The sequence below is a fragment of the Cydia pomonella genome, chromosome 6 (assembly GCF_033807575.1).
Source record: "Cydia pomonella isolate Wapato2018A chromosome 6, ilCydPomo1, whole genome shotgun sequence".
NCBI lineage: Eukaryota > Metazoa > Arthropoda > Insecta > Lepidoptera > Tortricidae > Cydia > Cydia pomonella.
Genome location: NC_084708.1, coordinates 18,421,770 through 18,448,547, shown reverse-complemented (window position 1 = coordinate 18,448,547; position 26,778 = coordinate 18,421,770). Strand labels below are relative to the sequence as shown.

General features: G+C 36.5%; 1 protein-coding gene across 1 annotated transcript; it reads right to left on the bottom strand.

The window, feature by feature from the left end:
* Positions 1–5,645: 5,645 nt before the first annotated feature.
* On the bottom strand, positions 5,646–7,466 carry LOC133519184 (fork head domain-containing protein FD4). The gene has a single exon (XM_061853147.1). It carries the CDS (start codon positions 7,221–7,223, stop codon positions 6,477–6,479), a length of 747 nt encoding a protein of 248 aa, XP_061709131.1. The 5' UTR covers positions 7,224–7,466; the 3' UTR covers positions 5,646–6,476.
* Positions 7,467–26,778: the final 19,312 nt, after the last annotated feature.

The window sequence follows — 26,778 nt, the reverse complement described above, 5'->3', positions numbered from 1 at the left end:
AGATCCGGAGAATTAGCGCCTGGAAGAAATAATCAAAGATTCTTGTTGGTCTATATATGCTATATGTTTTAGGGTTCTGTAGCCAAAAAGCCAAAAACAGAACTCTTATATAGTTTAGTCATGTCCGTCCGTCCGTCTTTTTATCCGTATATAACAGCCGTATAACATTTACTCAACAAAAAAACTGTATTGTAATGAAATTTGGAACATAGGTGTATTTTGTGAGCGGCTACTTAATTTAGAAGTTAAAATTGTAAAAATATTTTTTAAGGTTGGGGGGAGGGGCACTCCATGTATATGTAACTGATAAAAAAACAGCAAAATTGAACGAGTGGCATATCATTTGATAGGTCTTTGAAAACAACTCTTAGGTTTCTAAGAAATATAGATACAAGCAGGTACCTATACCTACGTAAGTACGTAGTACATATATAGGTACATCTAGGAATACACACATTGAAGTCTTTTTATGTGCATGGAAAATTATTAATACAGTGTTTCATAAAAGAACATTGTGCAACAGCATATGTTTGTTTTATTACTTTGTTCTGGTAAGTCTTTAAACTACAACAACTTATTAATATAATTAATTATACAGACTAAATAAATATATTTTAATAAGAGCAGTACAATCGTTTTTACTGTAGGTTTGGACTATTTATTAATTTATAGTAAGTAGGTAATATTTTTATAAAGTACATTTGCGTGTAACTACATACAATATTCCTAAAAATCTCCTTTTGTATTCATAAAAGGATTATTTTGTTCTTAATGTAAAATATATAATAATATTATACGTTACATTTCTTATTTCATCATTAGTAATATTAACCATACCTAAATTCTTTTTTGATAGATTTTCTATCATTCATGTATCCAAGTTGACGCATTTCTGTGCGACCCTAAGATTGACTGGTAAAGAAATTAACTATGTATTATTTGCAATTAAGTTCAAAATAACCCACCAATTTCACGGATGGATCAAAGACAAGGTCAGGCACTGGCGCGGGAGTATTCTCAGAGGACCTAAACATACATATCTCAACACCACTAGGCGCCCACAACACAGTCTTCCAGGCAGAATGTATGGGCATCATAATGGCAGCACACGCAATCGTCTCAAGGAAAGTAGAGGACTACCCCATCCGCATACTCTCTGACAGTCGGTCAGTACTGCAAGCTCTGCAAGGTTATACTTGGACCTCAGGGCTAGTCTACGAATGCCACAAGGCTCTGTCAGAGGTAAGCACCACCACCAGCGTAACTCTGCAGTGGATTAAGGGACACAGCAACTCGCGAGGGAACGATGCAGCCGACATATTGGCGAGAGGTGGCTCGGAACTGAGGGTGGCAGGACCGGAGCCAATCATACCTCTGCCTTATGCCTGGCTCCGGAACATGCTGAGATGCAACACCAAGGTAAAACACCAACAGTACTGGTCTAACCTAGGCACGTGCAGGCAGGCGAAGGAGGCCCTCCCGACAATCGACCCTGGTTTGTCGAGGAGGCTGAGACAGCTGAAGAGGCCACAGCTCCGGCTTTTGACTGGGGCCATAACCGGCCACGCCCCACTAAACAAACACCTACTAACCCTACGTGTTACAGATAGCCCCCTCTGCAGAGCGTGCATGGAGGAGGAGGAAACAGCCGCCCACGTCATTCTTGAATGCCCGGGGGTGGCAGAATACCGGGCACAATACCTCGGTTCTCCGGGGTCTCTCCCAGAAGTCGTCGGCAACATCAAGGGTCTGCTAGGCTTCCTGGTAGAGCTGGGTTGGCAGGAGTAGTGCCGTCAACCCACCATCACGCAAAATAGGCGCGAATTGCGACGTCGAGTTGCGGAAACCCAGCCCGCGAATACGAATAACGAAAAATAACCCACCAATTTTTCAAGACTTAAAAGTCCGCAGCAAGCTCGGCCGAATTTCACCTTCTCATATAAACGGAGTTTCATTCTTATTTTAAAACTACGTATTGGATTGTAATGAAACTTTGCACATAAAATGGCATGAGGTATATCTATGCCTGTAATTTTACACTCCACATTATAAAACAAACGAAATAGTACAAAATAAGTTTTGTATGAAAAACTTAACGTTGCTGTATTTTTTTACTATGGTATCTGAGGCTACATAAACCAATTACAAGCATAAATATACCTTATCCTATTGTAAGTAAAAAGTTTCAGAGCAATCTAGCAAGTCGTTTTAAAATGAGAGCGTAACTACGTTTGTACGGAGAATCGAGATTGCTGCGGACTCTCAAGAGTAAATAGGTCATGACTTCATGAGTTCACAAACTATGCGTCCCCGTGAACATGGGGTGTTGCAGCCTGCATGTCGTACGGGTACTAAGAAAGGGATTCCTCTTTGAGATCCAACCCATTACGTGAAATATTATACAGTAGATAGGTTGCCGAAATTTCCACATTGTGTCGTTATTTGTAAAAACTTATTTTTACCTTTTTGTATGTAAAGTTAATTCTGTATTATACTGCTGTAGCATGCCGCATACTTACATACTAATGAATGACGCAAAACTCAAATATGTTTGAGTCGGCTCCACCTGTACAAATATCTTCATTATACTATTTGTTATTGTAATTGTTGTGTGGAAATTCCCACAAGGAGCCAAGTTAATTACTTGTCAATCAAAAACAATTATATGGGATGGGTCTTATTTAAGGCTGCGCTTCCACAAGCTATGTGCGAGGATGCATAGCGAGGGATGTGTTTGTTAAGAACCAATAGAAAATAGCTGCGGTAAGCGAATATAAATAAATGAAATAATCCTATTGGTCCTTAACAAACACATCCTTTGCAACGCATCCTCGCACCTATCTAGTGGAAACTCAGCCTAAGGCGATACTAATAATGTTTAAGTTTTTAATTTAATGAAATTTAAATGTAGGTAATTCCATAAAACTCACCAGTAAAATAAATAATCACTCATTTAGACAGGGCCAAAGTTTTTCAAACACCTAAGGTTAAGACTGGATATAAGTTTGTAACGGATTGCTCAAACATAATTAACATAATAATATCAAGCCTGAAATCACTTAACATGCCTGCAATAGGCGCTTTTTGTTGGCCGGATAACCAAAATTAATTTATTCTTTAACCTGTCATCCTAATTGAAATAAATTGATAACTTCTAATATGAGATTTAAATTGTCTCTAATTTATTCTTTGTGTTTATAATATACTTTTCATTAAATAAATACTTCTTCGTGTTTACGATAAGTTATTTAGCAAGACCCCGATCCAGAAACTAAGTCTGGAGTGATAATCAAAGTTCCTCATCCCGCAGCGCGTGTAGGTGTAGGAGCCTAGGAGCGCACGTATGTCCAGATCCTGGGAGCCAACAACGAAGTTCGTAGATGACGGGCATCTTTCTCTGTCGCTCTAATTACTCCTTAATTGGAATAAAAGGGAAAGACGCCTGCAATCTTTGAACTTGGTGTTCGCGTTAGACCGTTCCGACGCTTGCACGCGTATCCAAAACAAAACAGTGGCACAGTGCATAATTGCATACGTGTCTTGATTGATATTCCTGGCTGGAAATCCTAACCCACACGCAAATAAGTTATCCTACAACTATGGTCTCCCAGTGGGCTTAAGTTAATTTTGAAACTCATGTTTTAGCTCAGAGTGCCAGTTCAGTTGGCTACGGACTACGACCTGTCTATTTTCTGTTAATGTTTAGGGTTCCGTAGTCAACTAAGAAGCTTTGCTCCGAGATCGTTATTGCTAGAAAGCTGCCATTTGACTTGGATACTGGATAAAAAAAACATAAAACAATTTTTTTTAAATACTCTCAATTAAATAGCGAACATGATCGGTCTAGCCGTTTTTGAGTTGTTGCAAAAGTCTCTCTTCTTAGTAAAAAGACGAACAAAGCGCTGCGAAGGTATTATACTCCCTTATGCTTGTACTGAGTACATGATACTTACTAATAGCTAATAGCCTCCGTTTAGCTTTTTTAACAGAATGGTAACGAAGGAACCCTACACTGAGCATGGCCGGACATGCTCTTGGCCGATTTTTTATCATACTATTCCTTTATTTTTAAGTAGCGTTTATTTAATTTAATCGTATGGCATAACATAATACAGAAGCATATAATAACCAAATTTTTTTAAATGTCAACACAAAGACCAGTCAGCCATTTGACGGCTTCGTCGCACAGGGATATCAGGTCTTCTGGAGGACCGGCAATATAGCGCGGCAATATTAAGTAGCGTGAAAAAAAGATACGGCCGTTTATGCCGCAAAAATTAACCATATATTTCGACACTCTCAAGGGTATCAAAATTTTAATTCTAATTGACCTAGAACTATGAAATTGGCAAGTAGGTTGTATCGTCTTATACTACAAGTAGGTACAGGAAAAAATCTCAAAACTATAAATTTGTAAAAAATAAGAAATAAGTTAAATTTGTGCGGAACCCTCAATGGACGAGTCCGACTCGCACTTGTCTGGTTTTTATAACTAAGAAAATAATTTATATCATAATGCTATTTTTATCTCTTTATTTGTTTTACAATACTTATAGCAATGTTAATAAATAAATAAATAAATAAATAAATAAATAAATATTATAGGACATTATTACACAAATAATAAAAAAATGTGTGTAAGTAACGTGTGTTAATAAGTTGTTTGACAGTTAATCAGTCCTATCATGATCCTAATATCCTTTTAGACGTAAACTCTAATTAAAAGATTTTGACTGAGTGATATACTTACTTACTTTGCATTAATCAATACCTTTTATAGTTCGTTTTTGAGCATTAGAAAGAAGGTAAGCGATTTTGTCTTGCCTTTTTATTGAAAAAAAAACTTTTGAAAAATAAGTCAGGGAAAATATGTCACAACTATAAATCATATAAGTATGTACGGACGAGGAAATTGATTTTTTAGCAGTTTATGGTTCACTTTACATTGGACAGCTCTTAAAATAAGTATGTACAACCAAATTTACTTGAAGCGCAAATTGCTAAAGAATCATTTTCCTCGACCGTACCTACTAACATTTACATTATTTTGCTTTCATAAGTAATAGTGATTTTTAAAAAGCGTTTTTTAATAAAAACAGACGTTAAGATTGTTTACCTTTATATGATTAAAAAACGAACTATATATAGTTTTAAAATGTTTCGTTTTTTGTTCTGGTTATTCCTGCTAATATCGATTGACTAAATAATCGTGTTTACTCTCTCCAATAACCTTAATTAAGCAAAGCTTATGAAATCAATTGTAGATTTGATTTCAAATCTTTTTTATTACCGTCAAGAGTCAACGATGCTTGAAGGTGAAGGGGCAGCGCTCTTCGCTCAAAGAATTATCTGCCTATTAAAGCGTTGGTTCCACTTCTGAAGAAGAAGGTTTTCCTAACAAGAGGGTGGATGACTCGGCACCAGCTCGAGCCAATATCAGTCGTTATTAGTCGACAAAACGCGCGCGTTTCGCCGCGTTACGCGTGAAACGGACCACCGAACTAGAACCTTTTTTACAGAAACGCTTTTTATCCCTTTGGCCCGCCCCCCACGACGATTTACTAAAGTCTCCCACATTCTTCTAAACTATGATTTCTAATTTAAGAAGTCAATTTTTTAATAAAATGAAACAAAATTTGTACTAATAAGAAAATTTTCATTTAATATTCCTATACATAATTTTTAACAATTTAAACAATATTTACAATAATAATACTTATCTAACCGTTTTTATATAAACAGATAAACAATAAAGTTATTTCTTTAAGCAACTAAAATAAATAACAGTTCTTACGAAATTTACTACAATGTTTTCTTGCATTTTCAGACAAGAAAACTATTATATAATATATTCACATTGACGTTCAATTTATTCTGTCCAGATGATGATTAATAAACTGTTCGATGTAAACATTGTACTTGAGAACTTCATTTGAAGTATCCAATTGTGTTTGAGGATATAGGTATTTATAACAGGACCATCAAAGTCTTCAAATCTACCTACCTACTGATTAAATAAATAGGTGTTCCTTAACTCTAATGTTCGCATAAACTAATTATACACCTACATTTCTATATGTGAGATCACCAAAATATCAACTGATATTTTTAATCGGTTTATTCCTTTAGCCACGGTTACCGGGATTCTCGCCGCGCTCGGCCGGCCACTTATAAATAACCATTTAGGCCTCACTACTGAACGACTCTTCGTGTTAGCGACGGTTATGTTTATAACAAATATACTTATAAGTATATCAGTAAATGCCACAAAATGTAACTTATTTGGTAAATTGTATCTAAGTAGATGAATCGTAATGTATAACTACAGACATACAGATTATGAGTATTTATGTATGTTTCTGAATTGAATTTTTCATCGATGAGCACTTTGTAATCTGCACAAATATTGTTCATATTTCGAGTACTTACAATCTAGCATTGCACGAAATGTTGTGACAGGTCGAGTGAGCGGTGTGTCACGCGACGGGCAGCGGTGGCGGCGGCAGGTAGCAAGGGCGCAGCGCGTGCGCCGCTGCCTGCAGCAGCTCGGCGTGGTAGCGCTGCGCTGCCAGGATGTACGGTGCCGGCATCGCCAACTCCAGACGTGGCATCGCCAGCTGTGGCGGTGACTGCGCCGGCTCCGGCTCCAGCAACGCGTCTATCGTGAACGCTCTTCGTGGCCTTTGTGGAGGTAACATCGTCACTGTTGCTACTTCAGGCAATTCTGCTGGCTCTGGACTGAGTTGAGGGCACAGTGGAGGAGTGTAGAGGCTAGCACTTGGTAAAGCTGGCGGCGGCGGTGGCCCACCCGCTTGACGAGCCAAAAATGCACGATTAAAACTGGCCAGTGCAGCAAGCTCCGCGTTGAGGTTGTCTTTCTCTCCTTTTTGCAACTTAAAACGTTTGCGCCTCCTCAGTAACGAGCCGTTTTCGAACATGTCGAAGGCTTGCGGGTGCAAAGTCCAGTAGGCGCCCTTACCAGGCCGATCCGGGCGGCGCGGCACCTTCACGAAGCAGTCGTTAAAGGAAAGGTTGTGCCGCAGTGAGTTCTGCCAGCGCTGCGTGTTGCGGCGGTAGTATGGGAAACGGTCCGTGATGAAGCGGTAGATTTCTGAAAGCGGCAGCATGCGCTCCGGGGAACTCCATATTGCCATCGCCGTCAATGAAATGTACGAGTAGGGCGGCTTTTGATCTCCGTATGATTCCCGGGAAGGTCGCGGCATTGTCACTTCCACAAACTTAGAACAGTTCGGAATTTCTCAGAATATGAGGACAACAAAAACACGAATGTGCGCTCACGTCACTTCGTAGCGAGGTGTGTGAAGGAACTGAGGCGCGGAGAGCTCGGTTCGCTCTCGACCCGCCCGCTGCTGCGGCGCGGCGGAGCGCCCCGACCGGTACCCGGGCTCCGGCCCTCATTGGTTGATCTGGCGACCAATCGCAAGCCGCCACTTTCAGGTATAATGTCGGCTTTCGCTCCACTAACAAGGAATTTAAATTGATATTATGTTTATATTGCCTCCAAATATCTTTTGTGATGACACCGCTTTTTATTTAGCGTATGTAAATTACGATGATACAGAAAAAGAGATTTGAATTATACACCAATCCGACGATGAATGAGCAAATTAAAATTTTGAGTAGGTATTATAATATATCCCAGAAGATTAAAAGGTGCCGTTGAATTTAATCGAATCATCGAATAAAGATACCTACTTATACATTGAAATGTATTATGATCTTTTCTATTACTTGGTAGGTATTTACATCTACCTACTCAGACTAATACTGCTAATAGGTCTCTTGTTTTTGAAGTGAGAACTTCTTTAACGGCGCTGTGCACTTTTTGTGATGGGAAAAAAATGTTAAACTGGCCACAGGTCACGTGACCGAGAGATTCGTCAGATCGAAAATTCGTAAGACGGACACGTAACCTGATCGAAAAACTCCATGATGGTTTTAGTAATGATGATGGTGTATGAGTCGTTGAAATTAGGGATGGAAATTGATTTTTTTGAGAGATAAACTTTTTAATGTTAAATAATTGTAATAGTTCTGAAGTGTTACATTTTTAATGTAATATGATTGTGTACGATAGCACAATAAATGAATATTGTATTTTACCACATAAATGATTGTACTTTTATACTGATAATTAAAGCAATTCGTGCTAAATTATTCCCGAACCATTCCAAAATATCAAAAATGCACAATGTTAATATTCAAGGTTTCATTTCTGCCGGCACTCCCGGAGTGCAACCCGTTGTTTTTTTTTTTCATTTTTTATAGACCAACTGGTAAAAATAAAAGGGGCAGACATTTTCTTAAACTTTCGGAGCTATTGTTTCTAAAACTTCTTATTACCACTGAGTTTTTTTCTTCAATATGTATAATAACAATGTACATAATGGATATATATACAGAGTATTACTAGCTTAAATCTAAACTAGGTCCTTGAGGCATTGTACCAAGGATGCTGGCGGCATTTCTGCAAAAAACTTGTGCGCGTTGGGTTGGGACCCCATGGAAATAATTTATGTTGTAGTTAAAATATGGGGAATCAGTAAAAAATCGAGTGTATAAAAGATGCCCCCAGACACGTATTTCAGGATTTCTAATAGATAAATCACCCTCAACCCTTTAAATGAAGGGATGAAAGATTGTCATAAGCAACTTACAAAAAGAAGTGTAATCCCACCAAAAACATTTTCATGTAAAATATTGCCAAGACTAAAGACAAAACATAAGGCTCGCACTTGTCAAAAAGTTATCAAGTCTCTTGTAGAGCCACGCTTCTAACTCTACAGGCTCTAACTGCACAAACTCTACGCCTTAGTCAAAATATAGGTCGTTACTACAAGTAAGTAAATATTCTTTATTGTGCACCATATAGTTAAAAATTTACAGGAAATGAAAAAGCACTTAAAAGCTAGGTAACAACACAACCGATATACATAATAATTCAACTATACAAGAACTATTGTATAATAATAAATTATGAGTAGTGAATACATTTTTCACCTTACGCCCATGTGACGGTAGCGGACGGTGATGATGATTGACAAAAACTATCCTATGTCCTATCCTGGGCCACAAACTATCCATACCAAAGTTCATCTAAGTCGGCGCAGCGGCTTAAGCATGATGAGGTAACAGACAGATAGACAAACAGAGTTACTTTCGCATTCATAATAGTGGTAGGGATTATACTTGAAGTATCAAATTCGCTTAACTTGTCACAAGTATCAACATTGATTATGCATTACGTAGGTACTAAGTAGTAGGTGCTTCTCTTAGGTACGACAGAAAAAAGCACCTACTAAGATGAGAAGTGGTGTTTGATATTTTTAACGCCTCGTGGTGGTATGAGGTGAGGTTGTACCTTTCCCGAGAACATTCTCCATTTTGTATGGGGGATGTTTATGCTCGAGAATATTTCCATAGTAAATTGAGAACGTTCTTTAGATCGACGCAACTAATATATGACACATTAAACACCATTCCATTTGAAGGAAGGCACTTAAAATTTTGAACAAGCTACTTTTTCACTTTGACCAATTAGATACAGAACTATTAAATATTAATTAGATTAATTAAGAACAGATGTAAAATATTAGTGGTGAAAAGACACAAAAAATACTTATTTACAGGGCGTTTTTGGCTTACTTAACTAAGGTAACTTTATATTTAATTTGGAACCTTTGGGAAAAATGTAACATTTCCTGTGATTTCCGCAGTGTTTTCAAGATCAGTATTGTCTTAATAAAATGGGCACTGTCTAATTGGAAATTAAAATCTTGTAGCCCTTCCAACTTAATATAAAGTCAATTGTTGGTTGTCAAGCAAAAATTAAGTTAGAGTAAGTAGATTAACTTATCGGTCACGATTCGTTATTTTTTATCGGATACCGTTTCTCGACTTCGTGAATGACAGTAGGGTAAACGAACTTTGGCAAAAAATACTGTGACAAACTCTGGTGCAGCTCTATTAGTGCGTAAAACCGACATTTTGTTTGATCCGTTAGCACTGCTGTTCTTGTTTATAAAGATTCCTTAATGTTTCGTCTTAAGCTACCCGTATCAGTGTGATCTGCGATTAAGAACACTTTTCATGGTTCTCGGGCTCAAGCTATATGGCAAGCCACAAATCCAGAAAAAAGTATGTTTTGTGAATTGGGCGGCTTCGGTTTCTCGAATTGTATTATAGGTATCGACACTTTTTCTACAGAGAAAAATAAATGATTGTCTATCACCGTTCAGTGACATTAGTCCCAATGCCAGCAACGGTAGTTTTTAAAATTACTAACAGCTGCTAAATTAGTGTACTACAGTGTATCGTTGTAGGTATCTGCAACTTAGGATACCAGACCCATTCATGAAACACCTAATTAAGGCTGCGCTTCGACCAAAGTGCGAGGTAGTTGAATGGTGCGAGGATGCGTAGCAAAGATGCGCAACGAGGTGCGAGGTAGCTGAGCGTTGCGAGGATGTGTAGCGGGTTTTTTTTTAATATGCGACCGGGGTGCGTTGAGGCGGGAGCGGAGCTTTTTAATGTGACGTCGTATTCCGACCGCAGCTGCGAATGTCAAATATCCGAGCAGTAACATCGTTTTTGACACTTGCGGCCGTAATGCAATCGGCAGTATTTTCACGCTGCAACACTGTTGCATACTCGTATTATTAGTAGGTACACAAATGTCTGTACTATGTAAGTAAAAAACAAGCCTTGTCGAAACACTCGAAACCTATTAATAATTCACGCGCAATAATAATGGCACTTTATGAATCATTTTAAATGAGCATTTAAGAAACAGGTGGTCGATTAGTAACAATTGGAGAACCAAGATTTGAAATAGACATGCCACTACGTTACTAGGTATTTAAAATAAATCATATTCGCCTGATAGGTATGTGACAAAATAAGTATTCTAGCCAAATTGGTAGAAATTATATTAAAATTCATCAAGTGCCGTAAGCACATTTATAACATGCTTGTGATTTTTTTTCTTAGCCTATTTGAGTGTCCCACTGCTGGGCAAAGGCCTCTCCCCTGATTCTCCATAATTGCCTATTTTGTGCTTCCTCCGGCCAGTTGTAAAGAAAAGTGTCAAAGTCGTCTCGCCATCCCCTCCTGGGCCTGCCCCGTGTTGTGTGTTACAATATATTTTTTCTAATTCTAAGCAACTATATTTTTATTTATAATTATTGTGATGTAGCTCCTCCCTACGAAGCTGATGGAAGTTCTGGGTTATACGGGATAGTTTTTTTATTTATTAAATTATCTCGAATATCTTTATCTGTCCTTTGTTCACCAATAATGTACCTATGTGTTTCTGTATGTCTGTTGTCTATGTATGTAAGTAATCATAAAAGTATGCATTTAATTATTTAAGTATATATATCTCCCCTTTTGCTTTGCTGTGGGGCTATATCGATCCGTGTATGATTGTATAATCGAGCCTTATATTTAGTGACGCGGTGGATCCTATAATGTCTTTGTTACTAGGTACTCATATTAGAAAATACAGCATTCATAACTTCGTAAATAACATTTAATATAGTTAGTATAAAATAATCAAAGTAATTAGTAAAACCATCGCAAGGTATTAATCATTATCATGTGAAGATTAGCACTTGAGAGACAGGTGGTCAATCAGCGTGGAAAGTAGACCGGAATGTGATTATAGTCTACGTGTTTTAAATGGTTCTTAACGAAATGGTGATTCTAATTAAGTATTTGCAAATGTTACTTGTACTAATTTGCATTTTTTAGAGTACCTAGCGTGATCTCCATTTCTAGGTTAATTGCTCTATTTGTTCTTGAGTTACCCGATTCTAGTGCGGGATCGAAACATTTCAAACTGGAGCAGTGCTCCTATCACCAATATATGAGGGGGACGGGATATAAAAGTTTGAGAACCTCTGATGAAGGACAATCTGCCACAGATACGCTTATCATGACACTATCTGATGCTCGTTATTTCTTGTTCCAAATGTTTAACAACTATACAAAAGAGACAAAATAACCAATCCAATAGCACCACAGAAAGACCTATCAAATAAGAAAATTGAAGTCCTTTAAGCCAATAATAGTCAAGAAATTCTTAAAGTTAGTTTTAACCAAAGAAAAGTAATAATAAATAAAAAATATCGACGAAAACAGAGCAGCAAAATGTCCGTTTTTTTTTGCTTGTGTTGCCTTGAACGGAAGAGAAGCGAGTTCAATTTCATGTGAACTCCAAGGCTAGTCTCACGAAACTTACGCCGAAGGCATGCTGAAATTAGTCTTATTTTTTTATTTTATTAGTATTAGATTTCAGACTATTTTTATTACAGCTGGTCCTAAAAGATACCACAATTTCGTATTAAAATACTAAGTATTGTCCGCTAGAGGTCCTAATGTAATAACATATTGTTTTGGTTGGCACAAATGATACAGATCAGCTATAAAATGTTTATAAGAAGTACTTTTTTGGATTAATAAATATTAATTTGTATAATAGATGGTAATATGGTATTTTTATATTTATCAAATAGTCAAAATAAAGGGGTGTTACATCGGAAGATGTCGCAACTTATCTCGATGTTAGGAGATCGTAGATTTTCTCAAAAACTATAATTTTTTTATCCATTATCGTAACAAGTTTTGGAAAAGTATGAATTAAGCTACACAGTATTATAATCTTCATAGCGATGGTATGCTTTGTTGCTCGAGATATGTTGTTGTTGTATGTAACACTCCTTGATTATTATTATTATCGAACTTTCCCCTATACGTACACACGTGTACAATGTATGACATGACACAAAGTTTTGTCATAACTTTTGTGATAATTTAAAACTGATTAGTGTCAATTGTAGCATATTTTTTGTTACCTATTTTAGGAATCGTTAAAAAACGATTTTGCTCAAAAATGGATATGGCACAAACTTATTCTCAGCCGACGATATAACATTTATTCAATAACAGTGAATATTTTCTATAAAGACAATATCCAGGGAGGAAAAGAGGGACTACGTTTGTATGAGAGAACGGTCGACTACTATCGTCTTAAGTTTATTAGTCTTCTTGTACCACCTTTATTCGCTCCCAAAAAGCCGAAATAAACTGTGGGACGACGAGCATTATAATTGGAAATAAATTTATATCGATACGAATATCTCGGTCATTTTCTTACGAGCAAAAATTAAACGTTGTAAGGTAATTAGATCTCATTTAATTCTGAACTTTTTGGTTTTGTGTGAAAGTGTTTTTTTGGTTGATTATTATGTGTGATAAGTCGTTTTTCAGTTAGTTGGTTGGAGCAGCATGCATAGTCCGATGGTGCGAATTCGTCACGGATGCTTATCGAACAGACAGTCGATAAAGGCGGCTTGTCGATATTTTATTATTACAGGGGACGGGTAATCATAAACCGACGCTCTGCTTTCGACGAGGGCCGAGCCCAACACTCATTAAACGCCATATTGATCTTTTAATATGTTTACGCTTTACTAGCAAATATATGATAGCAGCCTAACTCATTAAAGCTTAACGTACATGCCTATCGTAACATGTTACAGGTAATATGTACAAAAAATTTCGTAGCATATACATACTGTGTAGGCAATGAACTAGAATATTCCGACGCTGTATGCAGGTAATTACCTACCCAGTTCGAAGTGTCCCCTAAGGCTCTTTTCCTTTTGATGAAATCGGAAAAAGACCTTAAACCAACTTACTTATTTTTTTTAAAGTACTGTGTTTACTAAAAAACTGCGTTTTTTGACGCCCGGTCTGGCCTAGTCGGCAGTGAGCCGACGGTTCTGAGTTCGAATCCTGGTAAGGATATGTGTGACGAGCACAGATATTTGTTCTTGAGTCATGTCATTTGCTGGGTGTCATACATACACAAGTATTTGTATATTATATATTATATCGTTATCTGAGTATCCACAACACAAGCCTTCTTAGCTTACTGTGGATCTTAGTCAATTGGTGAAGGGAGGTCCTATAATATTTATTTTATTAATTTTTATTATGCATTATTAATGACTACCCGATCATTATTCCTTAAGAATATGTCATATTTTAATAACACAAAGACTCGATTAAGTATATTGTTATTGTTAATAATATTAAAACAAAGTATAAAAAATTAAGTAATAAGTACTTTATATTACATGTCGTGAACATTTTAAAACTAGTTGTTTATTGCAACAGTTAGCACACAAATAATTACCAACCTAAGCGTGAGCATTGAACCCTATTTGTATGCATAACGTGCATTAATTGCGCCAGATGGATGTTACATGGCATATTAATGCGCCTTGTACCCACTACATGCTCTTGTTTAAACAACATTATACACCAGGAGCTCAAAACAATTGGTGTTTGTTAAACTACTATTTTTTACACGCCATTCTATTCTATCAAATATTTCAACAAACTGGCGAAACTTGAGGCTAAACCGCAAACTATGAAATATTTTGTTTCTGGTCCTAACCTTAATTATAATCCAATCAAAGGATGTCTTTAACTTGACACCGATTGTAGGTATGCTGATGCTGTTCTTGTTCAACCGTCGCGACGATTTTCCATGTTTCAATACCGTGTGTCAATACTAGTGATAGTCATACACTTTTAATTATTAAAACAAGATTTTATGAAGTGTTTTTTTTTCTTCTGCCATCTCCTAGACCACTAAGGTTAGGCTAAATGAAGACACCACGCACATAGTGTTATTATTAGATCAGGTATTATTTCATTTGATATCAAAATTATGAGCGCTATCTGCCTGACGTATCTCGATTGCTGGCCGTGTAGCGTGACCACTGCACACTACACTTCACTTTAGCCTTAGTTGAGCAAATAAGAATGGTTACTTTAAACAAGCAAATTTTACTCGACATTTTTGTTTTGCTTTCAGCATGTTTTTTATATAAGCTGCTTATTGAATTTCATTAAAATGTTTGTTTAAGTAATCGGTACTTTTCATCACTATTCAAACCATCTGAAGTTTCTGAAATTGTTTCGAATAGGTATTTCGTCGCAAGTAACAATTTAAGCAGCGATAATATTTTTTCACCTCACCAGTTGGTAAAGGCTCTCTTGATACTTCAAAAACTCATGAGAAAGTTGCATTTTATCTACAAGAGTGGCAACGTAATTAGACGCACATTTTGAGTTGTTTCCTCATTTTGGCTGGTGGAATTGACTTAGGGCTCTTTGGCACCAAACATTATATTTTTTGCGGGTGCAGTTTTCTGCAGGGTCCTGTTTTAATAGTATACGTGCAGTATGCCGTATACAGAATGCTCGTTTGAATGTTACTATCAAGAACCATATACAATACCATATGGGTCCTTGGTTACTATATTAGCACGTACACCTAAATAAAATTTGAATGCATTATTTTGAATGATAAATATTTAATAGTGTTCATTTGGATTTTATTTGTAATATTTTTTCCTCACATAATAACAATAGTGGTGAAAATTTTTGTTTCACTCACTGTTAAAAAACACTTTTTTAACATTTTGACACAAATTATTATAATTATCCATACAAAAAGTAATAAATATTTGATGACCGCAACGATGCATTCATTGGGAATTGGATGTCAACTTTAATACATTTATTTTCTCGGTGTCGCTTTCACTTCAGTACAAATTTAGTATTGACAGCTATTTAGTATTGGATTAATCCAGAAAAAAATGGATTAATCACATAACGATGGGTTATTAAAATTTATCGAGTAGATCTCGATTTACGATTTCATATAGACATTTAGTGCATGTTTTGGTAAATGCCCGCAGCTATTGAGCATTTAATATTCCGCAGATGGTATAAGTAATATGTATCTATAATATTGAATTGTAATTTTTGACGTGCACAATATTCCTCTGGGTGACGGAATAAGAAAACAATGACGAAGCTTTTACCGTTTTTCGGGAGCGCGGTGACAGCACTTCGCTATTAACTACTTATTGCCCAAGATTATTAATTCCATCACCGTCCGGGGTGACTTAAAAAAGCTCTCAGAGTGCGTTAGTCATTACTTGCATATTTTTTGTTGGAAGTAGATCGCATTTTTTCGCGCCCTCGACGAGCCAGAGGGTGATTTATGACAAAAGTTATAAGCGGCATTTTTAATATCAACGAGCCTTTTAAACTGAGCCCTTTGAAGATGCCGCTGGGAGATAACCTAATTAACAAACGTTTATATATCACTGGCCAGTGGGCGAGCGCAAATACGAGATTTTATTTATCAACCGGACTCGGAAAAGTGGTTAATGGTTATGTATGTGCGCCGGCGCGCTTAATTGCTTCTTATCTGGGATCTGGCAATCGACGAGATCACAACTTCAGTATAAACAGCCGCAGATATCGCGAACCAATTGCCTGTTCATTACATACTTTATTGTATATGTTTGGTTTTAACTTATTACCAGTATCACTTTCCGACATATTATTTTGAGAGTTATTTTTTATACATAATTTTTTTAAACAAATCAAGATTTATGTGTCGTAACATCGATTCTTATAAGATTTGATCTTTTTTTTCCATGAATAAAAATTGCACATAGATCTGTGTACCTAGTTATACATACTAATTGCATTTTCTTTTCATGCCAATAACTGGGGCTTAAACATAGTCATAAGAAGAATCAATGTTGGCTTACGAGAACTCTGGTAAGTAAATCGTGAGAAATATATATAAATACTTAGAAACTATAATTATTGTAGTCATAGTAAAGGGTTATGGTTTCAGCAGTTCTATGTGCGTTAGTGCGAATGTTGGTGGGTGGGAAAGTTTTATGTTGTGTTCCACAATGGTTCCACTGTAGCGTCAAAACTACTAATTTGATTTTTACTTGTTATCCAAACCAAACTTTCTTAAAATAAGACAATAGGAGCAGCGAACGCCTCACGTACTTACCTAGTAATAACGTCTTGTTATTTGTAGCCTCAAACCAGCAACCTTTTACGGACAAACCGCTTTTCGAAGTTCGTGCCGTATTACGAAACTAAACCTTGATTTATTTTACTTAGAGATTATATTAGCGAAGTGTATTTTGACTGAATGTTTATTATAGTTAGTTAGCGGACCGATGTTAAAGAGAATCCGATTATTGTAATTGAATTACATACAAGCAGTCGTGACAAGAGAACGAGACTCTGGAGCCGTGGATTGTAGCGAAAGCGTTCGCAAAGTGCTATTATATATTCAATTTTGGCAATAATCATTTAATCTACTAGTAACACGATATAACTTAGTTACAAGATAAAGTACATTTTAGTACAAACGTATTTTTGTCAGGTGGGCCGTATATTTCTTTGCTACTAATGTGGTGTATAAAACCCGAATGAGCGTGTGGAACCATGTTCAGCGTAGAGTTCCGTATTTGCCAATCCGTCTCAACGGGCGGATTTAAAAGTTCCGCTGTACTTACGATTTTATAAAGATATAACTCCTACTAGAAGGCCTTTTTTAAGCCTTATGTACTTACATTCAGTTAAAGGGAGGTGGGACGTAATTTTAGACTTTCGGAGCGACAAAATTTCCTAAAAAACTAAGCCGTGGAAGGATAGACAAATGGACATCGCGAAACTATAAGGGTTCCTAGTTGGCTATGACATGACATTTACACATATAATTAAGGACATAAATAGTAAAAGTAAGATTTATATGTCAAAACAAAATAAGTATTGCAGGATCCTCGATAAATGAAAGTATAGCTTTTTGCCCCTTGTATAGCCTAAGTAGGCAAAGTTTTAAACTCACCCTTCCTGACTCATAACATTCGCATAAATTTCACTAAGCACGGAAGCTTAAAAAGACATAGCAGCATAGCACACGTAAGTAATAGAAAGCAAGCATCGATGTTTATGTTAGTTTTCCTCAAAGCGCCTGAGCAAACGAAGTCACGTCAGCCAGGCGAAATCACGATAACGCTCCACTACCGAACTTGTACCAAAAGTCTCTTTAAAATGATACTTCAATCTTACACAACATCCATTGAAAGCATTGCATTGTCACGTACATGAGTGTATAATCTAAATAAGCAATGGAGTTTGAACTATGCAACACTTTGGTTAGTAAAATACGTGTTTAGCTACGGAAACGGAAGCGCCAGGTTGTGCTGGTAATGAATTTGCGAGGGCGGGCGCCGCCCTAGGAAAATAAATTGCGCTGTAGTTTCCTTGTTTTGCTTTAAAAGCTTTAGTTTGACTTGAACAACTTGTGGGTTAGTGGGTAAAAAACGTTCAGCAGTTTCTGTTACGAATTTTGCTTTATTCCGATTTTGCTCGATTTATTTTACTGGCGTAAAATGTTTTAACGGGAGTTAATCTTTGTTTGGTAATATTATGCTCGTCCACATTTTAGAAACCATCATATTCAGACAAATATCATAAAACTTACAATAACACGAAACATTTATTCCTCACTTATTAATAATAAATAAAGTTCCTGCCAAACATACATTTTGAATAACTTGTAACAACAATATTTATACCTGAATATCAAACTATTGAAGCAAACTAGCAACAACCATTGTAATAAGAAATAAGAATAAAATATTCATAAGAATTGAATCATAATTATTTTAACCTTCCTGTCAACACGAACAGTGGACTTTGAAAAGGCCATTCATATAGAAGTAGATACTTTTTATAGATATTATAGATTTCTATTAATGAACTACAAACTTTTGGTTATCGTTTGTCCCCTGTCATTTAGACATGTGTATTTATTACTAGTGGTTCTGTGAGCTGTAGGCCTTGCGAAGTTCTCTCATGGCTCCGCAATAAAAAAATGAATCGACAAAAAACCTAAGTATATAGTAAAATTATCGAACCATCTCACAAACTTTCACGAGAATCAGTTGAGAAATTCGACCTGTAGAGCCAGACCAAGATAAGTTGGCAGCGATTTTGACAGCCCAGACAGTGCAATGTTTTTAAACGTCAAACCTCTATGAAATTATAACGTTTACTTAACACTTGCACAAGCTGGTCTATCAAAATCGTTGCCAATTTAGCTTGGTCTAACTCTAGACTAAAACGTCCGGACATTTAAATATAAATAAATAATATAAATATTATAGGGCATTATTACACAAGTTTACTAGGTGCCACAGTAAGCTCAATAAAGCTTGTGTTGTCGACAACGGTATATATATATATATTATTCATAAATACTTAAATATGTACATTATTAAATATTTAAAACACCCATGACTCAGGAAAATAATATCCGTGCTCATCACACAAAGAAACGCCCTTACCTGGATTTGATTGTTTTGAACTCAGGACCATCGGCTTCATAGGCAGGGTCCCGCCCACTAGGCCAGACAGGTAGTCACATACGAGTACAAAATCATTTTTGTCCAAGCTGAATCGAAGACCTTCGCGTCGCTCGGTCAATAAAGAAACAAGTTAAACAGAAATTTGCAATATTTTATGGAAGAAGAAGAATGTCTTACCCCTGTAGTCAGACATTCTTCTTCTTCTAAGTTGGTCGGAGGATCGTGACTCCGCTTGCTAATTTTCCCTATGGCAGCTCTCCACTTCTCCCTGTCGGTTGCTTTGTGGAAAGCGTTGCTTAGTGTGATGTTCATTTAGACGGATATTAGGTCACACTTTCTCGATGGACTTGGTCCTCTAGGCCGTCTGCCGTCCACCTTTCCCATCACCACAAGTCTCTCCAAGTTGCCAGGGTCTCTGCAAGCTACGTGACCGAAGTGTTTCAGTACATTGAAGACAGATGGTGGATAGTCTAGGTTCCTTTTCCAATTTGAGCTGGGCTAATGTGGATACGTTAGTGCGGCGTGCAGTCTAGGGTATTCGGAGCATAGACATTAGGAGGTTAGATATTAGTAACGGTCCTTTGTGTAAATCGCCTGAGCCATGGTTCATACCATTACTTTAGTACACACAGAACTTATTGCAATTTGCATAACTCCTTTAACAGGGAAAAAGAAGAGTAACTATATACCTACGCGATAACTACGAAGACTATATCGAAATATTTTTTTCATTATATACTAATCGAGTAGGGTAACTCTGTTATCTTAGTCAAATCTTCTAATACTACAGGTACAATTTTATATAGGGCAAGAAGCAGTCGAGAGCGTAAAGGCAACTGACGTTTCCCCTTGAGGCCATTTGGAATGAAATAAATTATTTCGATAGTAAACAAAATGTTTGCGGATCTTATCGCGTAGTTATCTAAATCGGATCATGTAGATATAGAAGGCGCCAATTTAATTAAGAACCGCTACTTCGACAGACAAAGCTAAATCTGATTCCGATCAAAGCTAAAAGCACAACAAAGGAGCAACCGTTAGCTGGCAATTGCACGAAATTCAATTTGTGGCCGCGAGTACAGTGACCACAAAAACGTTCTCCAAACAGCGCTGGATAACAATTATTGTGTTGATTACGGCATCGCAGGCCTAATAATTCACTCTAGGCCCTAAACTCTGTAATTACGCGGATGGAAACGTCGGCTCACCGTTTGAGATAAAAATCGGGGTACGGAACCCACGAGCTCCGACTCTTGGTTACTCAGGAGCTACAATAAACAGGCATATGTAGGTAACGGCTGGAATGACGCTTTTGTCCTTTTAGTTTAGTATCGAAAACAGAACTCTTGGCTCGGACCTCCTGTAATTACCATCTCTTCTATCTCTACAAAACACATTTTTATTACGAGTACACTCTTCAATGACGCCGCCTGTTTGTCTGAGTTAACTTTAAATTTTTCTACGAGCATAAAACAATTGAATATAAAATTAATTATACGACTATTTTCGTTTGAAAAAAAACACTTACATCCTACATCCTAGCTTATATCCTCGCTCGACTAGAGTTTTATTACGTTATAAGGTACTATTAAAACCAAGGTGCATTAAAATAAATACTATTTTTATTAACAAGAATAAACTAAGAGGCAAATTGGAATGTACGGTCCTTCTACATTTCTTTTATTTATTTGTTTTAAACTTGAGTACTGACCAGCGAAACTATCACTCGTCTGTACCACCTCACCGTCAGTAACGGCGAATAAATAAATCACTACCGTAAAATCGAAGTTCAAATATGAATAAAAGTTTATTTTTATAAGTGGCACATTGATTTATACGCAAAAAAAAGTGTTCCTGGTGTAGTTTGACATTGATCATTTTTTGTTTCATTTCATAGTTTCAACGATAAACACATAATAGTAGGCAATCCCAGCTCACCCCGTAGTTGGGGTTAGAAGGAATAGCAATGGGGTGAGATGGGAAAATTGCTAGGGTTGACACTTTCCGATTATGACAATAGCTTGACTTGTCAAGAGAATATTTTATTTATGTAGCAAAATTATGTTTTATTTATGCTCCTACATTAACAAAGGATTTAATGTTTTCTGCAAGTTGCGACCTTTATGTTTATGTTTTTTTAGATGTATATGTTTTCATTACTTTGGTCTATATGGAATTAAAAAGGTAAAAAACATAAATGTGAAATGAATGACAGCCAAGTTCAAATATTAACAATAAGCAACTTTATTGACTTTGCCGACAACAGTATTGATACTCGTATTACACATAGTATATAATGGGTGCAGAGTTCTGTGTAAAAAGTCCTCAAATTGTAGTTATAGGGACACCTGTGTTTCGTTAAGTGACAAATATTTATCGATAAGTCGATAAAACAGTTAGGTCAATCCCTCTGACAGTTTGATTTTTGCTATGAAGAATTCCGCTCATTGACAATTACTTACGCAGTGCGTTTGTTTCACTTGAGACATGATCATACCCCTGGGTTTTCGGCGCGGAAATGTTTGACATTAGCCAAAGATTAAAAACAGAATGTACTGGTTAAGTCGGTTAAAGTCGGTTCAATACTCAGTAATGGGCGCATTTTAATGTAACATGTTTATTTAATTTGCAATTTCCTCAACTCCTCCGATACTTCAATGATTTTTTAAATAATATTTACCATTTAATCATAATGTAAGAGACTTTTGACTACTCATGTAAATTAACGCCCACCTCTACCACCCCGGTACACCCCGTTCGTAACACCAACTGTCCCCATTCATGACCCAATTGCCCCCGTTGTCGTGCCAACCCACCCCACAATACATGCCTACTCACCCCATAAGATTCCTCAAATGCGGTTGATCCGTCTTCTATGTTGAAACCATTATAAATAAGGAAAATATAACTTATATTTTTCTGTTTTCAATAAGCCTCGTAAGTATATAAATGATATCCGAAATATTGATGAACACTTATTTTGGCACATTTCACATAAAAAACGAAGTTTAATTGAAACAAAAATCCACCGCGTTCTAGCATCAACTTTGACAGTGAATTTGTTTTTAAATTGTATGATTTGGCAACTTAGTGTTTACAAAAGAAGAAAAAATATGTCTTAAAATATACTCCAATTACTTTAAGAGCAATCTGAGCCCGAAAATCAAACTAGCTACTGAAAAAAGAAATTCTGGATTCGCATCCCTACTCTCCCCCGCAATCCCTACTCACCCCATTTTACGGTATAGATAAGCTTAAATTACTATAAGTAACCATAAAAGCAGCTCATATAAACAATAGGAAAAAACTGGAAAAAAATGGCACACAAATACCTAAGTAACTCTAATAGAAAAAGGCGGTTCGAAAAAGACCTAGGTGAAAAGACCTTACAAACATGCATATAGAAATTGAAATATGAGTAATTATTGTTAAATAAAATGTCAACAGTTCGTTTAATAATAAATAAAAAACATAAAAGCAACAATACCTACTGTATTTATATTACAACCGTAGATAGGAATATCTATGGTCTGCTCTTTATCACTTGTCACTATGCCTGTCACGTTCTAACAAGTATGTGAGTGCGAAAGTGACGCATGATATGACAGGTGATAAAAATGCGACCATGATACCGCTGCCGTTCAAGGTAGACTGAATGTTGAACTGATTACTAGTAATGAGCTGACAATCAATTGGTATTGACTATTTCAAATATTTCTCACAGGGGCCACATCTCCTTTCTTATCCTGCTGGATTTTGTAGCAGCAATATTAATTGCCCTTCCTTTTAAAGTTTTTTTTCCTGATTTGTTTGGTTAGAGTAAGAAAAAGCTGCAAGCATGCGCTGGCGAGTGTGTACACGGCCTAAAGCGCAGTGTAAATAGAGTCGCATATCTATTCACAAAACATTTTTTATTCGACTACGCGATCCTCCCTTGTGTAACTTAAATCCAAAGATTCATAACAACTTATACCTACTAGTTTATCTGCAGTAAAGCAGTCGGTAAGCTTTGTGAATGGCGCCTCTGGCTAGTTCATTTCAGAGAAGCTCGTCTGGCGGCACCGTAATGACAGGCCTACGATCCGCGCTTGCCCTAATTTCACGCGCCGCTCTTGCCCAAACATTCCAATTAGAATAATGACCATATTATAGCACGCGTTTGTCTATTTGGACGGCGTATTGTTGCTGTAATCGAGCTACGGTAAGAGCTATTTACCTGTGCTCTGGGTACAACTACAGCAAATAATTTATTTCCTTATAAAAACTTGATTGCAGTGATAAAGTCAAAGTTAGTAAAAGAATGTTAATAGAATTATGGCTAGTACTTATAAAACAATATTTATAGTAAAGTCGCAACGCCAAGAGCCCGATTCAGATGTAACAACCTGTTATAGTTTGTACTGGTTTTGATACGACCTTGACGATCATCTTGGTGATGACCTCTCGCACGAATTTCACCAATCAGCGTGACCGATGTTTAAGGTGGTATCAAGTTGTAATATCAGAATAGGGCTCCAAGTTCTTCTTCTCAACATCTCCAAGATATTCGGTCCAGAGACAAGGACGTCAACCCTCTTCGTTTTGGTGTGAAGCACTGTAGCTAGTTCTGTCTGCAACGTAATCTCTTAAATTTATCTGCACATCAAATACGTATTAAGTATGTACCACATAAATAAAAAATGCGTTGGTAGAGTCTGTGCGGAAAGAGAAGAGTCGTGGAATGTATGGGGCCCAATACATTCCACGACTCTTTTCTTTCCGAACAGACTCTATATAGGAAAGTATAATAATATAATAATCAGGCATAAATAACATAACATTACACTAACATAAACATGATTAAGCACACTACGAGTATATGCTACCGTTGCAGGCATAATACACGCCATCAAGGAAAAGTAATGTTTTTACTCACAAAAGTGTAACGGCGTTTAAAGCGATTTATACGCGATAATTCCGCCGCATAAAACATTTCATTATAAGCGAGTCCCCATTATTCAAAGATATTTATTCATGTCGAATGATTGCCTTTCTTTTGTGGATCGACAATGGCGTTCGGGGCTTATTCCATTTGCGCGGCTGCTGGTTCGTTGTGCACGCGAGTGTTTTTGTTTCTTCTTACCGCCTCGCACCATTCTATTCTCCAATGAAATGGAGACAAGATTGATGAGTTTAGACACGACCTGTGACACGCACTACCGAATAGTACGTGTTGCCTACGGCCGATGCCGAAGCGTTTGTTTGGAATGCGCTTTATTTCACCCTTTATAATGTGTGGTAATTATCCGCTGGTAGCGAACGCGGCCGTATTTATGTAGAAGATATCTGTTCGTTTTTGTATAATGTTTGGGCGCGTTCGTCCGACTAATAGGATTTTTTGTTGATCGAGTTTGTTATAGCTTTGCTGGCCTGACACTGCTATAATAGCCATATTAATTTGACGTTAATTTATCTTTAGCTAGCCGCCTGATAGCTGTTATGAACATCACTTTGTCAGATTGTATCGTCAGATAACACGAATATCATTTCTACATTTCTCAATTAATGTAGATGAAACTATTTATTTTCGAGGTAGTTTTATGCCAACATTTTAGTTTAGCCGTGACTCCCACACAACCTTATTCAAAGTAGCTTCTCTACCGGCCACTTAACATGTATACGGCTCGCTACCTTAATCTCGCGTAAAACGTGTTTAGACCAGAATTAACAAAATAATTACCTATATTGAATAAAAAGATTTACATTTTAAACACATTTCATTAAAGTGTCTAAAAATAAATGCATTTAATATACGTTATAAATTTATTCAATTTTAGTAACCTGACATCATAAACAGACCCGTTAGTAATCCAACCAACCGGCTTATACGTATGTATCTTGCCTATTTTAACCACGTACACAATTTGGTCAACAAACCGTACCAAAGTTATTATCCAGAACGGCCTATGTCTTAACATAATTGGAGGCATTTTATCAGCGACATCTCAGATTTAATTACATTGTTTATATAAATTAATTAAAACAGTTCACTAAAATGTTTCTCAAGAGTTGTAAAAGCATACATTGAATGTTTAAGTTTGTTCCCACAGAATGTATACTCGTAGCAGCAAAATACTGACATCTATTTTGTTTGGGTAACTTCAGCATTTTTATTGAAACAGCCGGATATTAATTCTGTTATAACTAGACTACAAGTTTAAATTTACAAAAATATTTAGTAGAGTTTTTTTGATTGCATTATTGCAAATTGCACTACAGGTCAAAACTATAACTACGGGTATACTCGACGTATCTTTAATTTAATACTTAGTACGGTCTAAGTTCTGTTAAAAAGGTTTTGACTGATAAAAAAGCTATAGGTACAGATCCCTTATCATTCATATATATGGGTTGAAAGCTTATTTAATGTTCAATTACTTACAATATAATTTAACTTAATTTTATATCTCAGTTTTGCATAATTTATGTAATATTCGGAAAAATGTTATAATATACGTGACTTGTTCAAGGTGATTTTGATACCTAATTATTCATTTTTCTTTTTTACATAGTTGAATCTTACATAAAACAGAAGCTGGATCTATTTTCTTTTTTTAAATATATAATTAATTTGTATTGGTATTACCAAAATTGCAACTGTACGTGTTCTACCAAACCTAGTCGTTGGATGGCAGTCAAAAGGTAGAGTGTCACTGAAAAGTACCCAAAGTACAAACTTATATTAGCTGAAGTACAGACTATAGAACTAAATGCTGGTGATAAAATAACGTTATAATAAGTAGATTCATACAAATATACAATGGTACCTGTTTTATTGATGTGACACTGATTTGTACTTCATTTTGTAAAGTATAATTTTTCACAATCCAGCCGCGTATTTGCGTCTAACGACAATCCCAAAATACCTAAACAAGTACAAAATGAAGACGCGATCTAATATTTACGTTTTTTACTAATTATATTACGTTTTGATCAGTATAAAACAACCTTTTAAATCATGGCAAACTTTTTTTACTAAAAGCTTTGTGTTCATTTCAGCAGTCAAAACCTTTGTGACAGGAATTATGACCTAACAAAGTACCTGATATGTGCCTGACATTCTTTCAGTACCTCTAGTGTAACTTCCATTCGATAGCGTAACGTAACTTTCGCGTTTAGGTTAAGTCTCATTTTGTATGGGATTTTGAACAGCGCGCCAAGCGGGACGTTTTGGAAAGTCAAAAATCTCATACAAAATGACACTTAACGCAAACGCGTACGTCACGTTTCGCTGTCGAAAATATTTACACTAGGGGTACAGAACTTGTCCCTGCACGTGAAACGTCTTCCCTGCCTCCATTTTAGCTCCTTCCACATCAAGAAGTTGAGACCAATTGCCCTTCACCTTGCATTAACAGTAGGTGCACGTATTTTAAAGCTATAAATATTCATCTAAAAGTATTTATCTTTAATCATCAATCAATCATATTTTATGTTAATTACGATA

What these genes read in the sequence shown, in the direction of transcription:
- LOC133519184 (XM_061853147.1), bottom strand. Translation starts at nt 7,223, where the DNA reads ATGCCGCGACCTTCCCGGGAATCATACGGAGATCAAAAGCCGCCCTAC.